Below are 21,613 nucleotides of genomic sequence, written 5' to 3'. Positions count from 1 at the left end.
TAAAAGTAGCGTGAATGAGTGATGGACGGTCTGTATGGACTCAGTGGGCCGAAGAGCCTGTTTCCATGCTGCATCTCTAATCTAGCCCTAAACCCCACCTCAATGGAATCCCATATTCAAATACAACCCCAAAGCCAATCTACGTCTAATCACATAGAACATCACTAAAACCAAAATTGGCTACAGGCAGGTCAAAAGGTCCCTTGCATTTAATCATGTGGAGGGCCACATGGTTGTGACTAAAATTGCACGACTAGCGTGTTTTTCACAATCTTAGGACACCACAGGTGCCAATGAGGTTCTTTGAAGTGTTAGCATTAACTGATGGATAAATATTGGCCAGGACATTAAGGTTAGGTTTCACGGGCAACACGGCATATGATGAATAAGCTTCTGAATCTTCAAGATGGATGTTTTTCAGAGCAACTATGACCACGGCATTTACATCAATAAAATATTACTTACATTTCTTACAGCATCTGTGTATTTCTTATCATTAAAGTGCTCGTAGAAAGCGGCCATGTAGGTTTCCTTAAAACTTGCCTGCAGATAAAATTGAAAAACATGTTACTCTTCAAGTGGGTAAGCAAGGAGATATCAGTGAGGTATTTATTGGCATTCCATTGTTAATCACTAAACCGGGGGCTGCAAAATTCCATAATGACATTGCTCAGCAACAGAATTGGAGGCTTATTTGTTCATTCAGGGGATGTCGGAGTTACTGTCAGGGAGTGGCTGACACTCATAGCTCAATAGGCAATAGACAATAGGTGCAGGAGTAGGCCATTCGGCCCTTTGAGTCAGCACCGCCATTCAATGTGATCATGGCTGATTATCCCCAGTACCCCATTCCTGCCTTCTCCCCATATTCCCCGACTCCGCTATCTTTAAGAACCCTATCTAGCTCTCTCTTGAAAGCATCCAGAGAACCGGCCTCCACTGCCCAGTGAGGCAGAGAATTCCACAGACTCACAACTCTCTGTGAGAAAAAGTGTTTCCTCGTTCTAAATGGCTTATCCCTTATTCTTAAACTGTGGCCCCTGGTTCTGGACTCCCCCAACATCGGGAACAAGTTCCTGCCTCTAGCGTGTCCAAACCCATAATAATCTTATATGTTTCAATAAGATATCCTCTCATCCTTCTAAACTCCAGAGAATACAAGCCCAGCCGCTCCATTCTCTCAGCATATGACAGTCCCGCCATCCCTAGAATTAACCTTGTAAACCTATGCTGAACTCACTCAATAGCGAGAATGTCCTTCCTCAAATTAGGGGACCAAAACTGCACACAATACTCCAGGTGTGGTCTCACTAGGGCCCTATACAACTGCAGCAGGACCTCTTTGCTCTTATACTCAACTCCTCTTGTTATAAAGGCCAACATGTCATTCGCTTTCTTCACTGCCTGTTGTACCTGCATGCTCACCCCTAAACTGAGTCTGAAGAAGGGTCTCGACCCGAAACGTCACCCATTCCTTCTATCCAGAGGTGCTGCCTCACCCGCTGAGTTTCTCCAGCATTTTTGTCTACCTTCCTACCAATTTGTTCATTTCACAGGGTGGTGAATCAGATTCAGAGCCAGTTTCTTTCCAGCTGTGATCAGGCATCTGAACCGTCCTCTCATCAGCTTGAGTGCATTCCTGACCCTTTGAACTACCTATAATTGGACTTCATCTTCCACTATCCTTTATCTGTGCACTATACACAACTCGGTTGTAATCATGTATAGCCTATTCTTTGACTGGACAGCACACGTGTACATTGGTACATGTGACAATAATAATCTAAATAACTAAAGAATCAACACATTGTTGGGGGTCTGGAGTCACATGTAGACCAGATTGGGTTGACTTCCTTCCCCTGAGGGACATGGGTGAACATTTTGTTTTTGTGACAAACAAATAGTTTCAGGTTGAACTTATCTGCTATTGGATTTTTATTCCAGACCTATTTAATAAATCAAATTTATTTCTGAGATTTAAACACTGGCTCTCTGGTCCAGGGCTCATGATTACAAGTCCAGTAACAATAACATTATGGAACTTAACAGTGCACCTGATTTGCTGTACAAAGGGCCTTCACACATAATATTGTGGGCTGATTTCAGCAGCGTTTGAAAGTTGAGTGGCATGAACTAGTTTTTCAAATTAATTCACTAAACAGTGATTACCAAGGGTGATGTATTAAAAGCAGATGACTAATCATGTTTTTAACATTTACTAAATAATGTAAAATAAGATATTTTATGATCAATCAGGGACGTGGCAGGGAAATCATAGTTGCACGCATGTTGAGAGCTTATATGCTTTGTTACAGATTCAGAGGCAGATCATTGCAGGGGATCAAAAAGCCTTTGCACATACCATAAGTAAATGTTGGCAGCAGGATCACAGAATTCCTTAAATCTACTCCTCCATGGGTGCTTGAGAATATTTCAAACAATCATAACAAATTATGAAGCATGTCAGAAGAAATTGTGTAAGCCCCCATTTCCCAGAAGGAAGAATGGACTGACAGGTCTTTTTAGTTTCTTTTACGATACAGCATGGAAACTGGCCCTGCAGCCCAGCAAGTCCATGCCAACCATTGATCACCCCGTTCAAATTGAATCTTAGATGGACAACATAGAGGATTCTATTCTATGTTAATCCAATTTCGCATCAATTGTCCACATATTTGGGGCAATTTACGGAGGCCAATTAGTCTACAAACCTGGACGCCTTTGCGATGTGAAAGAAAACCGCACCCGGTGGAAACCCATGCAGTCACGGGAAGCACGTGCAAACTTCACACAGGGAGCAGCCGAGGTCAAGATCGAACCCGGGTCTCAGCCGCTATGAGGCAGCAGTTCTACTAGCTATGCCACTGTGCCACCCATAGTTCTGTGGTTCCATCTTTCTGTTGTTCACTCTCAAGTCATCAGCTGTTGCTGACAAAGCTGGGGTTAAATGCCCATTGCTGAGAAAATGGCGTTGAATCACCTTCTTCCTGAATTATTGCACACTATATGTGAAAGGTGGTCCCACAACGGTGAGCGTCTTGCTCTACCACGTCACCAGGCAATTCAGAGTCGTTTATTGTCAAATGGGCTGAAATTCCTTGTTCACATGAAAGTCACGGAGTAAATAGTATACAAGGTAATGATAGATACAACAAAATAATACCATGCCAAATGAAAAACAGCTAAATATGCAATGATTGTAATACAATCTGAAGTAGTACAAAAAAACTTAAGTGCAATTACAGAATAACCAAATGAGGTAAAGTTAAGAGTAAAAGCACGTGGTGATATCTCCAGGAAGGGGGTGGGGAAGAAGCTGTTCTGAAGTCTGAATATCCGAGCTTTTAAGGCCCTGTACATTCTCCCAGAAGATAGAGGTGATAAAAATGGAATGGCCAAGTTTCTTTCTCTCAAGAACTTTAGTGATATTTAATAATAATATAACATCGATTTTCACAATAACTTTGCATGGAAATTTGCTTTTTTTTTTGCTTAAATAACTATGGAATGTTCAGCTCTGTTAAGGGTCTGTCCAATTGTCCACACCCCCACCAAGCATAGTTAAAGCATGTAAGATAGACACAAAATACTGGAGTAACTCAGCAGGTCAGGCAGCATCTCTGAAGAAAAGGAACAGGTGATGTTTCGGGTAGAAACCCTTCGTCATACTTATTAAAGTCTGAAGAAGGGTTTTGACCCGAAACATCACCTGTTTCTTTTCTCCAGAGATGCTGCCTGACCCACTGAGTTACTCCAGCATTTTGTGTCTATCTTCAGTGTAAACCAGCATTTGCAGTTTCTTCCTACACAGTTAAGGTATAGATGGGAATGGTGAATTGGGACTACTGCACTGTTAAAACATTACATTCTCCATTAGCGTGGAATAAATGAATAAGAGGACTTACAGACTTGGATTTCGATAAGCTACCCAAGGTCTGGATGGTCTTGGATACCAGAGTCAGGGTCCGTGCTGTTAATGGGTCCTGAAGAGAAGAGATGATTACCAGATCCTGATCAACACATTCAAACGGCAGTAAGCTGGAAAAACAACCAGGTTCTATAAATGCAATGTTGGTGAGGAGAAACCAGGGAGCACGAGGGGAGATTCCATGTTTATTATTTTGTTATCTTCAGTTTCCCTCCCAATTTTTATAATTTGAAATCTATTTCACATTGGAATAGTTGAATGCCAATACCTATCCTGTTTACCTTCATCTTGGTAATCGAATGATAACGTAGTGAATCACCACTTGCAGTCATTAATAGCAGTTGAGGTCAGGGTGCAGCTATGCACTATGTTGCTTAGGCAATACCTCAATACCTTAAATATGATGTGCAGTTGTGGTCACCATACTATAGTAGGTAATAGGAGGCTTTATAGAGGTGTAGAAGAGGTTTACTAGGATGCTGTCTGGATAAGGAGAGGTTGGACAAACTAGGATTATTTTTTTCTGGAGTGTTGGAGTTTGAGGAAACATCTGACAAGTTTACAAAATCAAGAGACATAGGTAACGTGGACAGTCACAGTCATTTTCCTAGGGTGGCATGTCAATGACTAGAGGGCATAGATTTAAGGTAAGAGGAGGAAGTTTAAAGGAGATATAGGAGGAAATTCTTTAAACATGGTATGTGCCAGGATTGTGCTTTCAGGAAGTTGTGGAAGCAGATATGGTAGCAACATTTAAGAGACAGGGTAAGGGTATATGGCTGTTTTGTGGTTAGTACACATGTGGTGGGCCAAAGGGCCTGTTTCTATGCTGCACTTCCCTGTAGAACTCCACCATTCTGGGTGACATTGAGATTTCCAGTTACTTTTTTTTTTAATTTTCTAACGGGTCCTGAAGAGGAGATGCTTACCATTCTAGCCCTACTCAGTGCAGCACTGACAGCAATACCCAACAATTCCTTGAACAGCAGCGAGATCAGGCAAGGAAATTCACTGTGTTAACAAATCAGAATAATTGTCTGGAATGTGGCTGACACTTTGCAAACAGCAGGACTTCATAAATGAGAAAAAGATAAATAACACGGAGGTCAGTGAGTTTAAAGGAGATGTGCAGGGCAAGTTTTTTACACAGAGAGCAAACACCTATCATGGGGTGGTGGTGGAGGCAGATATGATAGTGGCATTTAAGAGGCTTTTAGATAGGCACACATATATGCTGGTAATGGAGGGATATAGATCACATGGAGGCAGAAGAGATTAATTTAACTTGGCATCATCTTCGACACACACATTGTGCGTTGAAAGGCCTGTTCCTGTGCTAAATTGTTCTATATTCTAACAAATAATCTATTTTAATGATTGAGTGATAAATATTTTAATGGCTGAGTGATAAATATTAACCAGAATACTGGGGAAAACTCCCATGTTTAACAATGCCAGAGTTTATTTTTTATTGGTTCAATGTCTCATCTGAGAAAGAGCTGAAACCTGGGTTATCCTCTGACAATGCATACTCCCTCAGTACAGCGATGGGAAGGTTTACCTGGGGGTCAGGAGTGAGAGATGGGCTCATGTGCTTCTGGTGGAATGCATTACCAAGTATTAGTTAATATTAAATCATTCAAACAGGAATGTCTTGTACAGTTAATGATTTACGGAAAGGATAGAATAGAGCCAATTAGGTGCCTATCCATGTAAGAGAGTCCTTATATTGAAGGACCCACACTGTGGGCAAACATGAACTTTGCCATGTTCCCAATATGATGTTCACATGTCCAGTTCTATTTGCTTGCCCTCCGTACTCTATAGAGCCATGTTTTTGAGAAAGCACGATGACCATTGCAGCAGACTAGTTCCTGATGTTGTTTGTTCTGGGCAAAGTCTACATGACGTACTTACTGGATGGTGAAGGTGGAGCTGGAACAGGTTCGGTGAAAGAATAGCTGGTGCAAAGAATCGCAGGAAGATAAAACTGCTTACAGCTGTGTACCGAACATCTAGATCACCTAGAAAAACAGTTTTCAAATTAGCATTGGATAGCTATGCTTGGATTACAAAGATGCTTTAAAGTATAAGAACTCAACCTTAGGACCACTGTGTTTTATCAGTTAATGCTAAACCACAGCCACAAATATCACAAAAGGCAGCACGACAGCATATTGCCTCTCAGTACATCCTTAAACTATTCCTCACTGCACTTCTCCAATTCTGGGTTTTCCTGCATCTCTGATCTAAATTATCTTTAGCTACTAGAATTTCCTCCTCACACCTCTCTGCCACATTCAAGTTGTGCCTGAAAGCTTTCTTCTTTCAGCATGCCTTTGCTCAACTTTTCTAATGTTTTCTGGATTGTGGGTCCTGGATGAAGCTTCCCCCGAAATACGAGTTCTTGAAGCTTTGTGGGTTTTTTTTTTAAAGAGTAGTTACTATTATGCAGGCAAGCATGAAGCAAATAGCAAGCAAGTCCAATGCTGGTGAATGATACATGTTGGCCAGGATATTGGATGAACTCTCTTCAAATAATGCTAATGTAAAGGGCCTGTCCCACTTTCACGACCTAATTCACGACCTTTTTTACTCGTGGACACTTTTCATCATGCTAGAAAAACGCCCCGACCTACTTGATGCCACGAGTACCTACGACTAGCATCACAACCTCCTACGACCTACCTACAACCTCCTACGACCTTGTGACGACCATGCCGCGACTATGAGTCAAGGGCAAACTTGGCAGAGGTCGTGAATTAGGTTGTGAAAGTGGGACAGGCCCTTAATTAAATTTGCCTGTGCTAGACTGTACAGGTGTTAGATAGGTGTTAGAGAGTGTTAGATAGCCCTCTATCCCTATAATTATATATAATTGTATACTATTCACAGGCCATTCAGCCCCTCAGTTCTACAATAACATCCTCTCATCGCTCTCCATTATCTGATCCCTCTCTCCTTCGTGTGTCTTAAACTCATCTCTGTTCCTCAGCTCAACCCTTCCCTGTCTGACTAGGTGTTACATTCTCTTTGCTCTGGAATTTCTGATTAGATTTTTTGGTAACCATCTTATATTGATGGTCATCTGGTTTCTGTCTCAACTATGTGTAAATACCTTCTCTACATTCATCCTATGAAACTACTTCTGAATCCGACAGCATTTGATTAAATTAATTCATGGTCTTCCCATCGGCTATTTTAGTCTTTCCTCATCATTGTAACCTCTCAGTCTGCCAGCTTTGTTGTAACTTCTGCTGCTGTTTCTCCAGTGTTTTGGTGTTCCTACATACAACGAGGAGACCAGAACTGTGCACTGTGATGCAAGTCTGAGCTGACAATGATGGCTGGAAACCTGAACCCTTCACATTGTTCCGTGACTAAAAAGGATCAGCAGCAGGTTAATGATTCTGAACGACAGCACACGCTACCTTGGAATCTCTTGGCAGCAGACTCCCTCAGTGAGAAGAAAATGTCACACATGACTGTGGGGCAACTCATGCCTGACGTTGTGATGACATTGAAAATCCTTTCAACGTATTGCCTGAGGTTATCCTGTAACACAATGGAACAATGATAATGGTGTGTAATACTCATACATTTAGCTCCACAAGACAGCACAGTTGAAATAGCAGGAGCAGCACCTTTGGTCTCACTGAGTTGGTTATGATTAAAGGAGTTGGTCAGATAGATAAGAGAGAAATTATTTCCCATGGCAGAGCTAGGAGCTGGGAAATGGGAAAAAACTTTAAACTTCAAGGTGGTCAGGGAGAAACCTCACACAAAGGGTGGGTCAAATTAGTTTAGTTTAGTTTGAAGATTCAGCACGGAAACGGGCCCTTCGGCCTACCGAGTCCACATTGACCATTGATGTCCCATGTACGAGTTCTTTGTCCTACACACACTGGGGGAATTTACAGAAGCCAATTACCCAACAAACCTGCAAGTCTTTGGAATGTGGGAGGAAACCAGAGCACCATAAAAAAACACACGCGGTCACAGGGAGAACGTGCAAACTCCGCAGACAGCACCCATGGTCAGGTTCAAACCTGGGTCTCTGGGGCTGCGAGGTAGCAACTCTACCGCTGCGCCACCGTGTCACCCTCTTGGAATCTGGAACACAACAGAAAGAGCCGTTGAGGCTGGTGCTCCTGATTGGAAAGTTGAGTGGATGGATTTTTAGTGAATTCTACAATCAAGAATATTAGGATGAAAGATCCTACAATCAAGAAAATTAAGATCAGTGATCTGATATACGACAGGACAGGTAAGATGGTCCGAATGGCCTCCTCAGGATCTATCAGCTTCACAGGGCAGGGATGGACCATGGAGACCTGTGATGCACCTCATGAAATTAATGATTATTAGTGTCCACAATCAGTACTGTCAACAGCAGGAGCCTTCAATCAATCCCCTGCATAGTTGCAACTGTGAAACATAGCAAATAGGTGCAGGAGGAGGCCATTCGGCCCTTCGAGGCAGCACCGCAATTGAGGTTGAGCACCGCAACTTTGAGGTTAACCCTCAGCATGGGTACCTTTAGTATGGTCAATATTTTTCTTGATCATGTCATGATCACAGCTTGCAACGAAGGGCAATGTGCATGTATGACGATGAAAGAGTTACGCATCAGCTAATCCTTGCAAGAGTGTCGTACATGTTACTTGGTTGTGGGCTGGTGATATAAGGGGCCAGACCTGATAAGGAAGGAAGATCTCCTTTCCAAAACGACATAAATTAATCTAAAGCAGAACACAGTGCTGGAGGAACTCAGTGACTCAGTCTGAAGGGACCCAACCAGAAACGTTGCCTGACCATTCCCCCCACAGAGGCTGCCTGATCTGCTGAGTTTGTCCAGCACTTTGTGCTTTGTTCAATCTTGTGCCTACATCAATTGCCTCAATTAGTCTTTACATTAATTAGACAGATTCACAAACATCTTTTCTTGTATATCTCGTTTCAGATTCCAACTACCTTCTGGGGAAAAGTTATTCCTCAGATCCCCTCAAAATCTATTACCCATTAAACCTGTTTAGATATCTCTGCTGTGGGGAAAGTTTACTTCTATCAACCCTTAGTGCAGAGAAAGCAGGGAAAGCAGAAGGACTTGGACAGGTTGGGAGAGTGGGCAGAGAAGTGGCAGATGAAATCTAGTGTAGCAAAGTGTGGAGTCATGCATTTTGGTAGTAGGAATAAAGTCATAGACTCTTTTCTAAATGGGGAGAGAATCCAGAAATCGGAGGTGCAGAGGGATTTAGGAGTGCTGGTGCAGGATTCCCAAAAACTTAATCTGCAAGTCGAATCCGTAGTAAAGAAAGCAAACGCACTGCTAGCATTTATTTCGAGATGGCTTGTATACAAAAACAGGGATGTAATGCTGAGGCTCGATAAGGCGCTGGTCAGGCCACATTTGGAATATTGTGAGCAATTTTGGGCACGATATTTGAGGAAGGATGTGCTGGGTCTGGAGAGGGTCCAGAGGAGGTTTACAAGAATAATCCCAGGAGTGAGTAGGTTAACATATGATGAGCCTTTGATGGCACTGGGCCTGTACTAGCTGGAGTTTAGAAGAATGAGGGGGGACCTCATTGAAACATACAGAATAGTGAAAGGCTTGGATAGAGAGGATGCGGAGAGGATGTTTCCACAAGTGGGTGAGTCTAGGACTAGAGGTCCTAGCTTCAGAATTAAAGGACTTTCCTTTAGTAAGGAGATGAGGAGGAATTGTTATTTTTTAGTCAGAGGGTGGTGAATCAGTGGAATTCATTGCCACTGAAGGCTGTGGAGGCCCTCAGTGAATGTTTTTAAGGCAGAGATAGATAGATTCTTGATTAGTATGGGTGCCAGAGATTATGGGGAGAATGCAGGAGAATGGGGTTAGGAGAGAGAGATAGATCACCCATGATTGAATGGTGGAGTAGACTTGATGGGCCGAATGGTCTAATTCTGCTCCTATCACTTATGATCTTACGATCTGTGCAACCTCACAATTTTGTCCTCAAAATGGCCTAACAACTCACCCCTGATTCTCCCACCACCCAGCTCAATTGGGGGCAACTTACAGTCAGCACGTGAATGCTGACTGCATTCTGACAGAAGCAGATCATAAGGGAAACCCAAAGGGGAAATATGGAAATTTCATACAGACTTTGAAAAGTATACAAAAGGAAATACCAATTTGAATCTTCTAGATTATTATTGGAATAATAATCCAATTACATAACCTCTATAGGACCTGAAATTCAAAAGTGCTCAATTAAATAGAATGATGTCCTTGTTAGATAACGCTGAAGGTTCTCACCATGTTGGCCTCCAGGTTCTCACCATCCTTCAGCTTAACTGGGTCAATTTCACAGGACTTGTGAACTTCACATATCTGTAAAATGGAAATGAAATTCTGGTTCAATAATCATCTGTACTAACAGCTTCTAAACAGATTAAACAATGCAAATGATTCCAGCCTTGGGGTCCCCCCTTCAACCAAAGACATCCCCTCTGTAAACTACCTCTAAATCAAGAGATAGTATCATTCTGCAAATGTTGAATCTTCACAGACCCCAATGATGCCTGTTTGATTCACCACAATTCTCATTTTTGTTATTGTGGTTCTATTGTGTTGGATGTTTAAGAATGTAATTTTCTAATTCTGGACATTCTTTTTCCCAGTTACTGCCCCTATGTTGTGCAGTTGAGAGTGGACAAGTGTGAGAAAGTGTATGTGTAATAAGAATGTATGTGTGAATGTGTGAGAGAGACAATGTGCAGATATATGGGTGATATGTGGGTGTATTCAAGAATACAAGAGTGTATATCAGTAAGAATAACTGTGTACGTACAAGTGTGTGCATTAGCGATTGAGTATATATGAGAGGGAGTGAGTGTGGGTGAGATGAGTGTTCGAGTGCACACACGAGTGTGTCATGTACTTTGTGTCAGCGATTGACCGAAGCAGCCTCCGACACAGTCCTGGTTACCTCGTCGATAACGGGCTTCAGTGTGACCTGCAGGTAGTGTCTCCCCGCCAGTTTCATCGTCTCATCTATGCACTTGGAGGTCAGGGAGTTGCCTCGGAAGATGGTGTTAGGATCTCTGCAAAGAAACAGACTGGTATCACAACCGGTTCGTGAGATACAGGATCAGAGTCTATTGTTCTCCCTTCTATGGACAATATTACGAGCAGCCCCTTGGAGGCTCACCCACAATCTTTAACTAAGAGTTTGTCTCTTCTTGTCTATCCAAATAATAAAAAACATAGTGGTACAGCGGTTGAGTTGCTGCCTTACAGCGCCAGAGACCCGGGTTTGATCCTGCCTATGCTTGCCTGTACAGAGTTAGTACGTCCTCCCTGTGACCTGCGTGGGTCTTCTCCAAGATCTTTGGTTTCCTCCCACACTCCAAAGACGTACAGGTCTGTGGGTTAATTGTCTTGGTGTAAGTGTAAACTTATCCCTAGTGTGGTTGGGTGATGTTAATGTGCATGGATCGCTGGTCGGTGCGCACTGGTGGGCCGAAGGGCCTGTATTGGCGCTGTATCTCTAAACTAAACCAAAAAAAAACTACACAACCAATTCCATTACAATCAGTTACAATGTCATGCATGTAGAAATATCACCTGTAGTTTTCCACAGGAGAGACAAAATGTGACTATTGGGCCATGCTACATGTATAGGCTGTGTTACATGAGATGAGGTTTGTGTTGGGGTACCAGGCAGCTGGAGTTAGGTTAGCCTGTGTTAGACCCATGGAAGCTGGGTGATCAGGACCTTGACGAGACCTCAGGAGGCTGTAGGACAGCAGGAGGTGAAGGGGTAGTAAGAGCACTAAATATTTTTAAAGCTTTAACACCCTTTGAACACATTTGTCCTCTTCTAAACGTGTCCCGTGCACATTGCTCTATTTACGTGGAGGGATGTGAGCAGGACGGTGGAAATTTTAAAGTGGGGAGGAATGAAGCACGCTGCTGCGAAGAAGAGAGAAAACGACAGCTAGACTGTGGGATTATCACGATGCACACATCACTTGGAATGAGACACTGATTTACTTACAAGGTCCTGTTTATTTCAGCGTTAGCTATGGCACTGATGAAGGGAACAATCCTTCCGTAGTGCAGGAAGAGCCTGACCAAGGGCATGGCAGCTTGCTGCTTCTCACGGCACACTTCACCCAGCACGTGGGCGGCAGACGAAGAAACCGGCTGTGGTGGCAGCGTGGGCGCGTGAGCAGGGAGAGGGGTGGGGTGAGAAAGGAATGGGGAGTGAGGGGCAAGGTGGAGGGATGATGGAGCGGGTTGAGCCGAAAGATGTTCAGCAGGGAGAGGAGGGATTGAGGGGAGATGTAGCGTGAGCAGGGAAGGGGTGAGTGTACAGGAAGGGGTAGGCGTGGGCCATGGAGGAATGGGTGAATAGGGGGAGCAGGAAGGAGGAAGGGAGAGGGGGAGAATAGAAGATGGAGAGTAGGGATGATGGGGAGCACAGAGTATGGAGTGTGAAGGAATAATGGAGGGAGTGAGTGGAGGAAGGAGACATGTGATGTGAGAAGAGTAGGTCAGGGAGGGCCAAAATATTGAGCATGGTTGTGGAGAGTGGGAAAAGAAAGTGGGAAGAGAGGGTGTGGGAACAGAACAGGGTGAGTGGAGAGGTGAGTAGGAAGAGGGTTGAGTGGGAAATGGGGTGCAGGAAGGAGGAGAGGAATGAAACCAGAGAAAACACAAGTCAGATTATACTGCAGGCAAAATAAACCACCATTCAACTTCATCCATAACTGTGGGAGGAATGTTTACAGTGCTGGTATTACAGCTGGTATCTCAAGGCAGACTGTTGACCTTCCATGTCTGCTAGAGCTGAGAGTCTAATGCCATCTCCCTGCCCTTTCCCCAATTATTTCTCATTCAAACATTCGCCATGTAAAATGCATCGCCCACAATCACCAGGAGAGGGCAGTAATACACTGCAGGGCAACCCAGTGAACAAGGGTTCTGGTCTTCCTAACCGAAGTGGCTCATAAAGATAAAGGGACACAAAGTGCTGGAGTAACTCAGCGGGTCAGGTAGCATCTCTGGAGAACATGGACAGGTGACATTTTGGGTCGAGACCCCTCCCCGTCTGAAGAAAGGTCTCAACCAGAAACGTCACCGATCTGTGTTCTCCAGAGATGGACTAGGAATAGGAATACTTTATTATCAATGTGACAAGGCACTTTGCATGTATACCCAATGTATACAAATGCTGCCTGACCTACTGAGTTACTCCTTCAAAGTATTCCTTCTCTCCATAGATGCTGCCTCACCCGCTGAGTTCCTCCAGCATTTGTGTCTACCTACTGAGTTACTCCAGTACTGTGTGTTCTTTTGTGTGTTAACCAGCATATTTATTTATGCATCTTGGCTCTAAAAGATGCTCATTACTCACAATTCGGCACCGGAAAGCGCGAGCTAATTTCTCAGTGTGAGATTGGTGCCACTTTAAATCCCCAACAATGAACTGTGCATAAACTCCATAGAAGTTCCATCTGGGAAGGCCACGGCCCATCAGACTCATGGACTCATGAAGTCTGGCACTAGCTGCTAGCAGTGCCTCAGACTTACAGAGGCAATGGCCCCAGTCAAATGCTGACTTCGGGCACTGTCTATGTGGAGTCTGCACATTCTCCGTGACTTTGGGTGCTTTGGTTAAGTCCCGCATCCCAAAAGCATGTGGGTTGTTAATTGGTCACTGTAAATGTCCCCAGAGTATAGGTGGTAGGATGTAGGAGTTGAGGGTCAGCACAGATGAGGTGAGCCAAAGGCCTGTTTCCATTCTGTATCTTGCTATGACTATAATATACAGCACAGAAACATGCCTTTGAGCTAGCTGAGTTCACACCAACCATTAAGCACCCATATACCTTAATCCTGCACTATTTTCTCATTTTATTCTCTCCACTTTCTCATCAACCCCCCCCCCCCCCCAGATTATACCACTTACCCATACACAAGGGGCATTTTACAGTGGCTAATTAACCTACAAACTAACACACCATTGGATGTGTGAGGAAGCAGGAGCACTTGAATGATACCAGTGAAGTCACAGGGAGAATGTACAAACTCTGCACAAACAGCACTGTAGGTTGGAATTAAACCCGAGTCGTTGGAGCTATGACCCTGCACCTCCCCTATCAAATGTGTCACTACACAAAAGCTTCCACTAAACTCTGACATCTCCCTCTTACCCATTACCTTATTCTAATCTCCTTGGATTCTTCTAGCTTCTTGTTTCCCAAATTCCACTTTTGCTGATGTCAGCCTCATGCTTCACACTCTACCAAGGCCAGGTCTGAAGAAGTGACCCAACTCGAAATGTCACCTGTCCGTGTTCTCCAGAGATACTGCCTGACCCGCTGAGATACTCCAGCACTGTGTGTCTTTTCAGCATTATCATGTTCATAAGCCACAGGAGCAGAATTAAGCCATTTGGCCCATCGAGTCTACTCCACCTTTCAATCATGGTTGATCTATCTTTCCCTCGCAACCCCATTCCTCTTCTCCCCGTAACCTTTGACGCCCTTGTCAATCTCCACTTTAAAAATACCCAATGATCCAATGACAATGAGCCATCTATTTACACTATACATCAATGGTTTGGCCTCCACAGCTATTTACAATATACATCAATGATTTAAATGAAGGGATTGAAAGTAAAGTAACATTAGCAAATTTGCAGATGACACAAAGCTGGGTGGCAGTGTGAACTATGAGGAGGATGCTATGAGAATGCAGGGTGACTTGGACAGGTTGGGTGAGTGGGCAGATGCAGTTTAATGTGGATAAATGTGAGGTTATCCACTTTGGTAGCAAAAACAGGAAGGCAGATTACTATCTAAATGGTGTCAAGTTGGGAAAAGGGGAAGTATAACGGGATCTGGGGGTCCTTGTTCATCAGTCAATGAAAGTAAGCATGCAGGTACAGCAGGCAGTGAAGAAAGCGAATGGCATGTTGGCCTTTATAGCATGAGGAGTTGTGTATAGGAGCAAAGAGGTCCTTCTGCAGTTGTATAGGGCCCTAGTGAGACCACATCTGGAGTATTGTGTGCAGTTTTGGTCTCCTAATTTGAGGAGGGCCATTCTTGCTATTGAGGGAGTGCAGCGTAGGTTTACAAGGTTAATTACTGGGATGGCGGGACTGTCAAATGCTGAGAGAATGGAGCGGCTGGGCTTGTATACTCTGGAGTTTAGAAGGATGAGAGGATATTTTATTGAAACATATGATTATTAAGGGTTTGGACACGCTAGAGGCAGGAAACATATTCCCGATGTTGGGGGATCCAGAACCAGGGGCCATAGTTTAAGAATAAGGGATAAGCCATTTAGAACGGAGACGAGGAAACACTTTTTCTCACAGAGTTGTGAGTCTGTGGAATCACTGCCTCAGAGGGCGGTGGAGCCGGTTCTCTGGATACTTTCAAGAGCTAGATAGGGCTCTTAAAGATAGGGAGTCAGGGGATATGGGGAGAAGGCAGGAACGGGGCACTGATTGGGGATGATCAACCATGATCACATTGAATGGTGGTGCTGGCTCGAAGGGCCGAATGGCCTACTCCTGCACCTATTGTTTATTGTAGCGATGAATTCCACAGATTCACCACACTTTGAATAAAGAAATTCCTCCTCATCTCCTTTCTAAAGTACATCCTTCTATTCTGGTCCTAGACTCTCCCACTAGTGGAAGCATCCTCCATTTGGGATGAGGGTTATGGGCAGATTGAGGGCCAGACTGTTCTCAGGTCTTCAGACTCTGGATAACATGAATGTCAGGCTCAGGACTTGGGTTAAGGGTGTCATTCATTACTCATACCTCAGCATCTGCTGATTTTATGGTAAGGTCCCTCAGAGGATCGTAATAATGACATGGAAATACGTGGTCTTCAGTGTAAACAATGTTCAGCCGCAGGGAGCCCAGGTCGACCAGTTTAACGGGCTTTCCATTATCCCTGGGATGCAGAAAGTACCTGTGAAATTTGCAAAACAAAAGAGCAATTATGGAAACATCTTTTCCATCATGTCGGAGTGCAACATTTTGATCCACATTTCCTGGTTCAGGCTCGATCCGATTCCTTAACAATTCAGTAGTGTGCTTGGCTGAGGAGGCACACAGCTGCTTTTCCTGCTCACAGAATATCAGCTGCCCCTGTAGTGAGCACCGTTGCTCTTTCCATCTTCCATCTGCAACTAACTGCTATGCAAAAACTGCTATGAAAATTAATCAACAAATGGATTTATCCAATTCCGACGTGGGTTTATGTTACTCAGACAGATTGTGGCTATATACTTTACCCAAGATAAAAGACTAATCCTGTACACTTAAGCTGCTGATAAACAATGGCAGGCCAACCTTATCACCAATCCACCCAAACCCTCAAATAAAAACAGGATAAGGTTGAATTTTCACGGTTCTTATTTCAGATTCCCCCCTTCTTGCTCTCCCGTCTGATGCCTCTGTTTGTTTACACCCCACACGGTTCCACTTTCACCAGTCACAGTTGCTTGTTATTGAGCAGGGTGCACACGCCTAAATACAGACATTGAACATAACTCGTTATCTGTTGCTCACTCTGCTTCTCACAGAGATGTTATTAAACATGTCAAGCCCTCAATTACCAAGCTTGATGGGACGGAGACAGCTTTAGAATCTTCAGCGGAAGTCGCAGTTCTCCCAGAAATTCATCGCCAAACTTTAAGTTACTGGCATTCCAAAGTCCAATCCTGGAAAAATAATCAACACCGCAGTTGAAGACACTAAAATAACTACTGTGGTCGTTATCGTAACATCTCAATGTAAATGCAAGTCTTGCATGTGTTTTAATTAGATAAGGGGGTGTGACAATTGCAGTTATTCATTGTATAATGGAAATAACCAGGAAGCTAGAAAAAAAGGAACTGCAGATGCTGGTTTATAACAAAGATAGACACAAAGTGCTGGAGTAACTCAGCAGGTCAGGCAACATCGCTGGAGGAAAAGGATGAGTGATGTTTCGGGTCGGGATCCGAAGAAAGGTCCTGATCCGAAACTTCACCCATCCTTTTTCTCCAGAGATGCTGCCTGACACGCCTAGTTACTACAGCTCTTTATGGGATTACAGATGCTGGTTTACAAAAAAACACACAGTGCTGGAGTAACTCAGCGGGTCAAACAGCATTTCTGGAGAACATGGCTAGGTGACCTTTCGGCCCGGGACCCTTCTTCAGACTTCTTCCGATCCAAAATATCACATATCCATGTTCTCCAGAGATGCTGCCTGACCCGCTCAGTTACTCCAGCACTTTGTGTCTTTTTTTTCACTTACGTTAGGAATTGGCTGCTCCTACCAACTTTACCTGGTTTGGATCTCTGTGTGACTCCAGTCCCACACCAACATGGATAACCCATAACTGTGGCTACCAACATGTTCATTGATGGTATGAAAAGAAAGACTCAATAGCACCACATTCTGAGAATAAAAGAAATAAAACTGCTCCAGTGAAGTTAATACTACTCCAAACGCAAAAGTGAAAGCTGATCTATACCATGGTGCACCATTGACATTTCTAATAGAGGATGTCTAGGACTAGAGGTTATAGTCTCAGAATTAAAGAATGTTTCTTTAGGAAGGAGATACAGAAGAATTGCCTTGGAGTCCAGAACCAGGGGCCACAGTTTAAGAAAAATGGGTAAGCCATTTCAATCGGAGATGAGGAAACACTTTTTCACACAGAGAGTTGTGAGTCTGGGGAGTTATCTGCCTCAGAGGGCAGTGGAGGCCGGTTCTCAGGATACTTTCAAGAGAGAGCTAGATAGGGCTCTTAAAGATAGCAGAGTCAGGGATATGGGGAGAAGGCAGGAATGGGGTACTGATTGAGGATAATCAGCCATGATCATATTGAATGGCGGTGCTGGCTCGAAGGGCCGAATGGCCTACTCCTGCACCTATTGTCTATTGTCTATTCAGTCAGAGGTGATGAATCTGTGGCAATCTTGGCCACAGAAGGCTGTGGAGGCCAGGTCAATGGATATTTTAAAGGCAGAATATTGATAGATTCTTGATTAGTACAGGTGTCAAGGGTTATGGGGGGAAGGCAGGAAAATGGGGTTGGGAGAGAGAGATAAATCAGCAAAGATTGAATGGCGGAGTAGACTTGATGGGCCGAATGGCCTAATTCTGCTCCTATCACTAATGACCTGATGATCTCACTGATCACTCACAGCAGGTCTTGTGCAAACTGATTCCTAAGTAAGTGAATCCATGCTTGTGGCAAACAGCCTCGCTGGGATAGAACAGTTCAGAGTTGGAACTGGTTGGCTCATTGCAATTCTACAATCCATTCCTTATGTACACTGTAGCTCTGCTGAGAAATGAGAGAGAAACAAATTTCGCCAATTAATATGGTCACATTTTGAAAGAATGCCATGAGTTGCATTCATATTGGCATCTAATTGGTTACTCTGCAGAATAATCTAATATCCAAGAATTAGAAGGGCACATTTCAAGATGTTTGTCATTAACCAAATCTCGAAAAAAAACATTCTTGTGGTTAGTGATCTAACTCCAGTTTTTAAAAACACATTTCCTGTCAGCACAGTGGTATTCAAATGTTTTGTTTGCTGCATGTCACTGTGAGAGGATGTACCAGCGACAGTTCCGAGCCACAACTGCGCTGAAAGGAAACTATGGAAGGAGAGAAAAACAGGATGGGATTGCATAATACTTGGTGAACTCTTGCACAGAGCAACATCAGGAAGTAGTTTGCATTTAATGAAGGAACTATGGGCAATGAGTGAACCAGCACCACGTGCTTTCCTAACTTAAATAAAAAAGAAAGCTGTCTTCTGTTGATGTTTGTGGAGGGAATGCTGGACAAGAGCTGAAGGATATTTCCAGTTCTTCATCAAGGGAAAAAATACATTTGCTGGAAAACTTAAATTGAAAGAAAACATGGAAAGGCACAGCGGTTTGGGCATCCACTGTGGCGAGAGAAATAGAATTAACATTTGACGCGATAAGCTCTCAACACAGCAAATGAAAAGTCATCAACCTAACATTTTAGCAGTTCCTCTCTCCACAAATGCTGCCTGATCTGAGGAGTGTATCCAGCATTCTGTTTTCTACTCCTTGTTCTCTGTCACTAGGTTAACTCTTGCATTCCAGGTTACCAGTGGAAAGCGTGATGCATTGACCCTTCATCCCATCGCCCGTCGAATACGGCATCACCTTTCACCCCATCAGCCGTTGCATTCTACACATAATCCTCCGACATTTTTCCACTTCAACGGGATCCCATCACTAGCCACATCTTCCCATCTGCACCCCTTTCCGCAGATACTGTTCTCTCTGCAGCTCCCTGGTTCACTCATCCCTTCTCACCCAAACCACCCCTTCCCCACGTACTTTCCCCTGCAACCGCAGAAGATGCAACACCAGTCGCTATACCGCTTCCCTCGAATCCTTCCAGGGACCCTGACAGCCCTTCAGGTGAGGCAAAAGTTCACTTGCATTTCCTAAAACCTCATCTACTGCATCTGTTGTTCTCGGTGTGAACTCCTATACATCGGCGAGACCAAGCGCAGACTGGTCGATCATTTCGCTGAACATCTATACTAAGTCCGCCTTGGCCAACGTGATCTCCCGGTTACCAAACACTTTAACTCTCCCGCACATTCCCATACTGACTTTTCTGTCCTGGGCCTCCTCCACTGTTCAGATATTTTGCTTGGGCAGCTTAGAACCCAGCGGTATGAATTATGATTTCTCTAATTTCAAGTAACCCTCACATTCCCTCTCCCTCCTTCCCATCCTCACCCTAGTCGTCCTGCTAGTTTTCCCGCTCGTATCCCTCTGTTATCGCCTCTGCTGCAGCCAACAATGAACCATTGTGGGCTCCACGTTTCCTTGGTCATTGGTGCCGGCTGTGATGTATTGAACGTTTTCATACCTCTAGTTTTCCTCTCCTCTGACCCTCAGTCTGAAGAAGGGTCTCAACCCAAAACGTTACCTATTCCTTTTCTCCGAGATGCTGCCTGATCTGCTGAGTTACTCCAGCATTTGTGTCCATCTTCGGAGTAAACCAGCATCTGCAGTTCCTTCCTACACAGCTGCAAATAACTTCTTGCCTTTGATCCAGTGGGGCATGTGGGAGAACTCGTGCTGGAACCAAGCTTAGGAATGAAAGTGCCTCTGAAGCAGCCTTTAGAAAACATTCTTACCTGATCTCCATCTTCTCCACATGCTCCTCTTCAACATCGAAGTGTGATTTTCGACTGTAGCTGCAAGGCTTCGTCACCTGCATTGCAAGAAGTCAGTGAGTTACGTCCTTCAGTGCACAGGGAGGCCTCAGTGTAAACTATGACAATGGTTAAGATGATCATTACAGCTTGCAATGGCTGCTAATGCCAAAGACTGGAACCCACACCACACCTGTAATCACCTGGCCAGACACATATTGGGTACGAGCCTTCATCCTTTGTCGGGAGAAGGATGCTCAGCACAAACCTGTGTTGCTGCGTGTAACTGGGCTGGATGGCGGAACAACAGCCAGAATGATCTGATATGCACAGCAGAGGCACGATGGGCCGAACAGCTTTCTGTGCTGATTTTGAGAGTGCAACTCACCTTTCTGCAAATCTCTATATGTGCAGCAAGATACTTCTGAGAACTAATGAGTGAGTAGGAAGTGAGATGATGGAGAGTGAACAGGGGAAACGGTGATGGAGAGGGTGGGATAGAATAAGACACGATAAAAAGTTGGCTAAAAAGGCGAGATAAGGGAACAGGTCGGAATGGAATGAAGAGCGGGAGATGAGGGAGGGGTATGTAGGAGGCAGAAACTGCTGATGAGCAGAGAGGTTAAGGAAGAAAATTGAAGACATGAGAAGCTTTTGAGGGCAATTAGTGAGGGAGGTTGTAGGTACTACAGGCCAAGGAGATTACACAGAAACCCAAAATCAAAGACAGTTTCCTATGTGATAGTTCAGCCAAGTTACACCAAGTTTTACAACCGATTATTTTTGCTGAATGTGAGAAAGAAATGTTATTGCTAGTCTAAGCAGTGGTTTAAGGGGTTTGACCTGGGAGCTGCAGATTTTCTGTGGGGAGGTTATGAGTCTGCACCAGGGACTTACATCATAGTTGCACACTGTCGCAATGGAACATCTGCACTTGGGAAGTGTGCAGAGGGAATGTGGCATGGGAGATCTGCAGTAGTATCCAACCTGGAGCAGTACAGTAGTCTGTACAAGGAGTCAAGAGTGTTTTATTGTCATATGTCCCAAAACAGAACAATGAAAATCTTACTTGCAGCAGGTATGTGAACTTAGAACTCAGTCGATACCATAACAAACAACAAAAACTTGTTCAATAAATGTTAAAAAATAATTTTGTGCAAAACTGAAAAGCCCGGTGCCTAGTGCAATAAAGGCAGTTCGGAATTCATAGTTGCAGACCGCAGTGTTCAAAGGCCTAATGGTTGTTGGAAAGAAGCAGTTCCTGGACATTAAAGTTTCCAGCTCTTATACCTTTTTCCCGATGGCAGGAGTGAAATGAGCGTGTGGCCAGGGTGACGTGGGTCTTTGATGATGCTGGCTAGCTTTTTGTGGCAGCGCCTACTATAGTACCAGTGATGGAGTGGAGTGCTGTTTGTAATCTCCTTCATTCCAGGGCATTCCGAGCTGTTGAACCAGG

At 44.1% G+C, this 21,613-nt stretch overlaps 1 protein-coding gene across 1 annotated transcript in view; it reads right to left on the bottom strand.

The window, feature by feature from the left end:
- Positions 1–21,613, bottom strand: part of rasa3 (RAS p21 protein activator 3) — a 155,160-nt gene that overhangs the window by 14,404 nt on the left and 119,143 nt on the right. Inside the window, exons 8-17 of the mRNA XM_033023134.1 lie at positions 20,140–20,216; positions 16,560–16,664; positions 15,757–15,910; positions 11,974–12,122; positions 10,903–11,017; positions 10,230–10,304; positions 7,360–7,483; positions 5,846–5,952; positions 3,906–3,983; positions 466–543 (exon numbers count right to left, since the gene is read on the bottom strand). Of these exons, the coding sequence (XP_032879025.1) occupies positions 466–543; positions 3,906–3,983; positions 5,846–5,952; positions 7,360–7,483; positions 10,230–10,304; positions 10,903–11,017; positions 11,974–12,122; positions 15,757–15,910; positions 16,560–16,664; positions 20,140–20,216 (1,062 nt within the window). The remainder of the gene's footprint in view (positions 1–465; positions 544–3,905; positions 3,984–5,845; positions 5,953–7,359; positions 7,484–10,229; positions 10,305–10,902; positions 11,018–11,973; positions 12,123–15,756; positions 15,911–16,559; positions 16,665–20,139; positions 20,217–21,613) is intronic.

Source organism: Amblyraja radiata, chromosome 6 (assembly GCF_010909765.2).
Source record: "Amblyraja radiata isolate CabotCenter1 chromosome 6, sAmbRad1.1.pri, whole genome shotgun sequence".
NCBI classification, from domain to species: Eukaryota; Metazoa; Chordata; class Chondrichthyes; order Rajiformes; family Rajidae; genus Amblyraja; species Amblyraja radiata.
The sequence above is the reverse complement of the archived record's forward strand: the minus strand, read 5'-3'. Positions and strand labels throughout refer to the sequence as shown.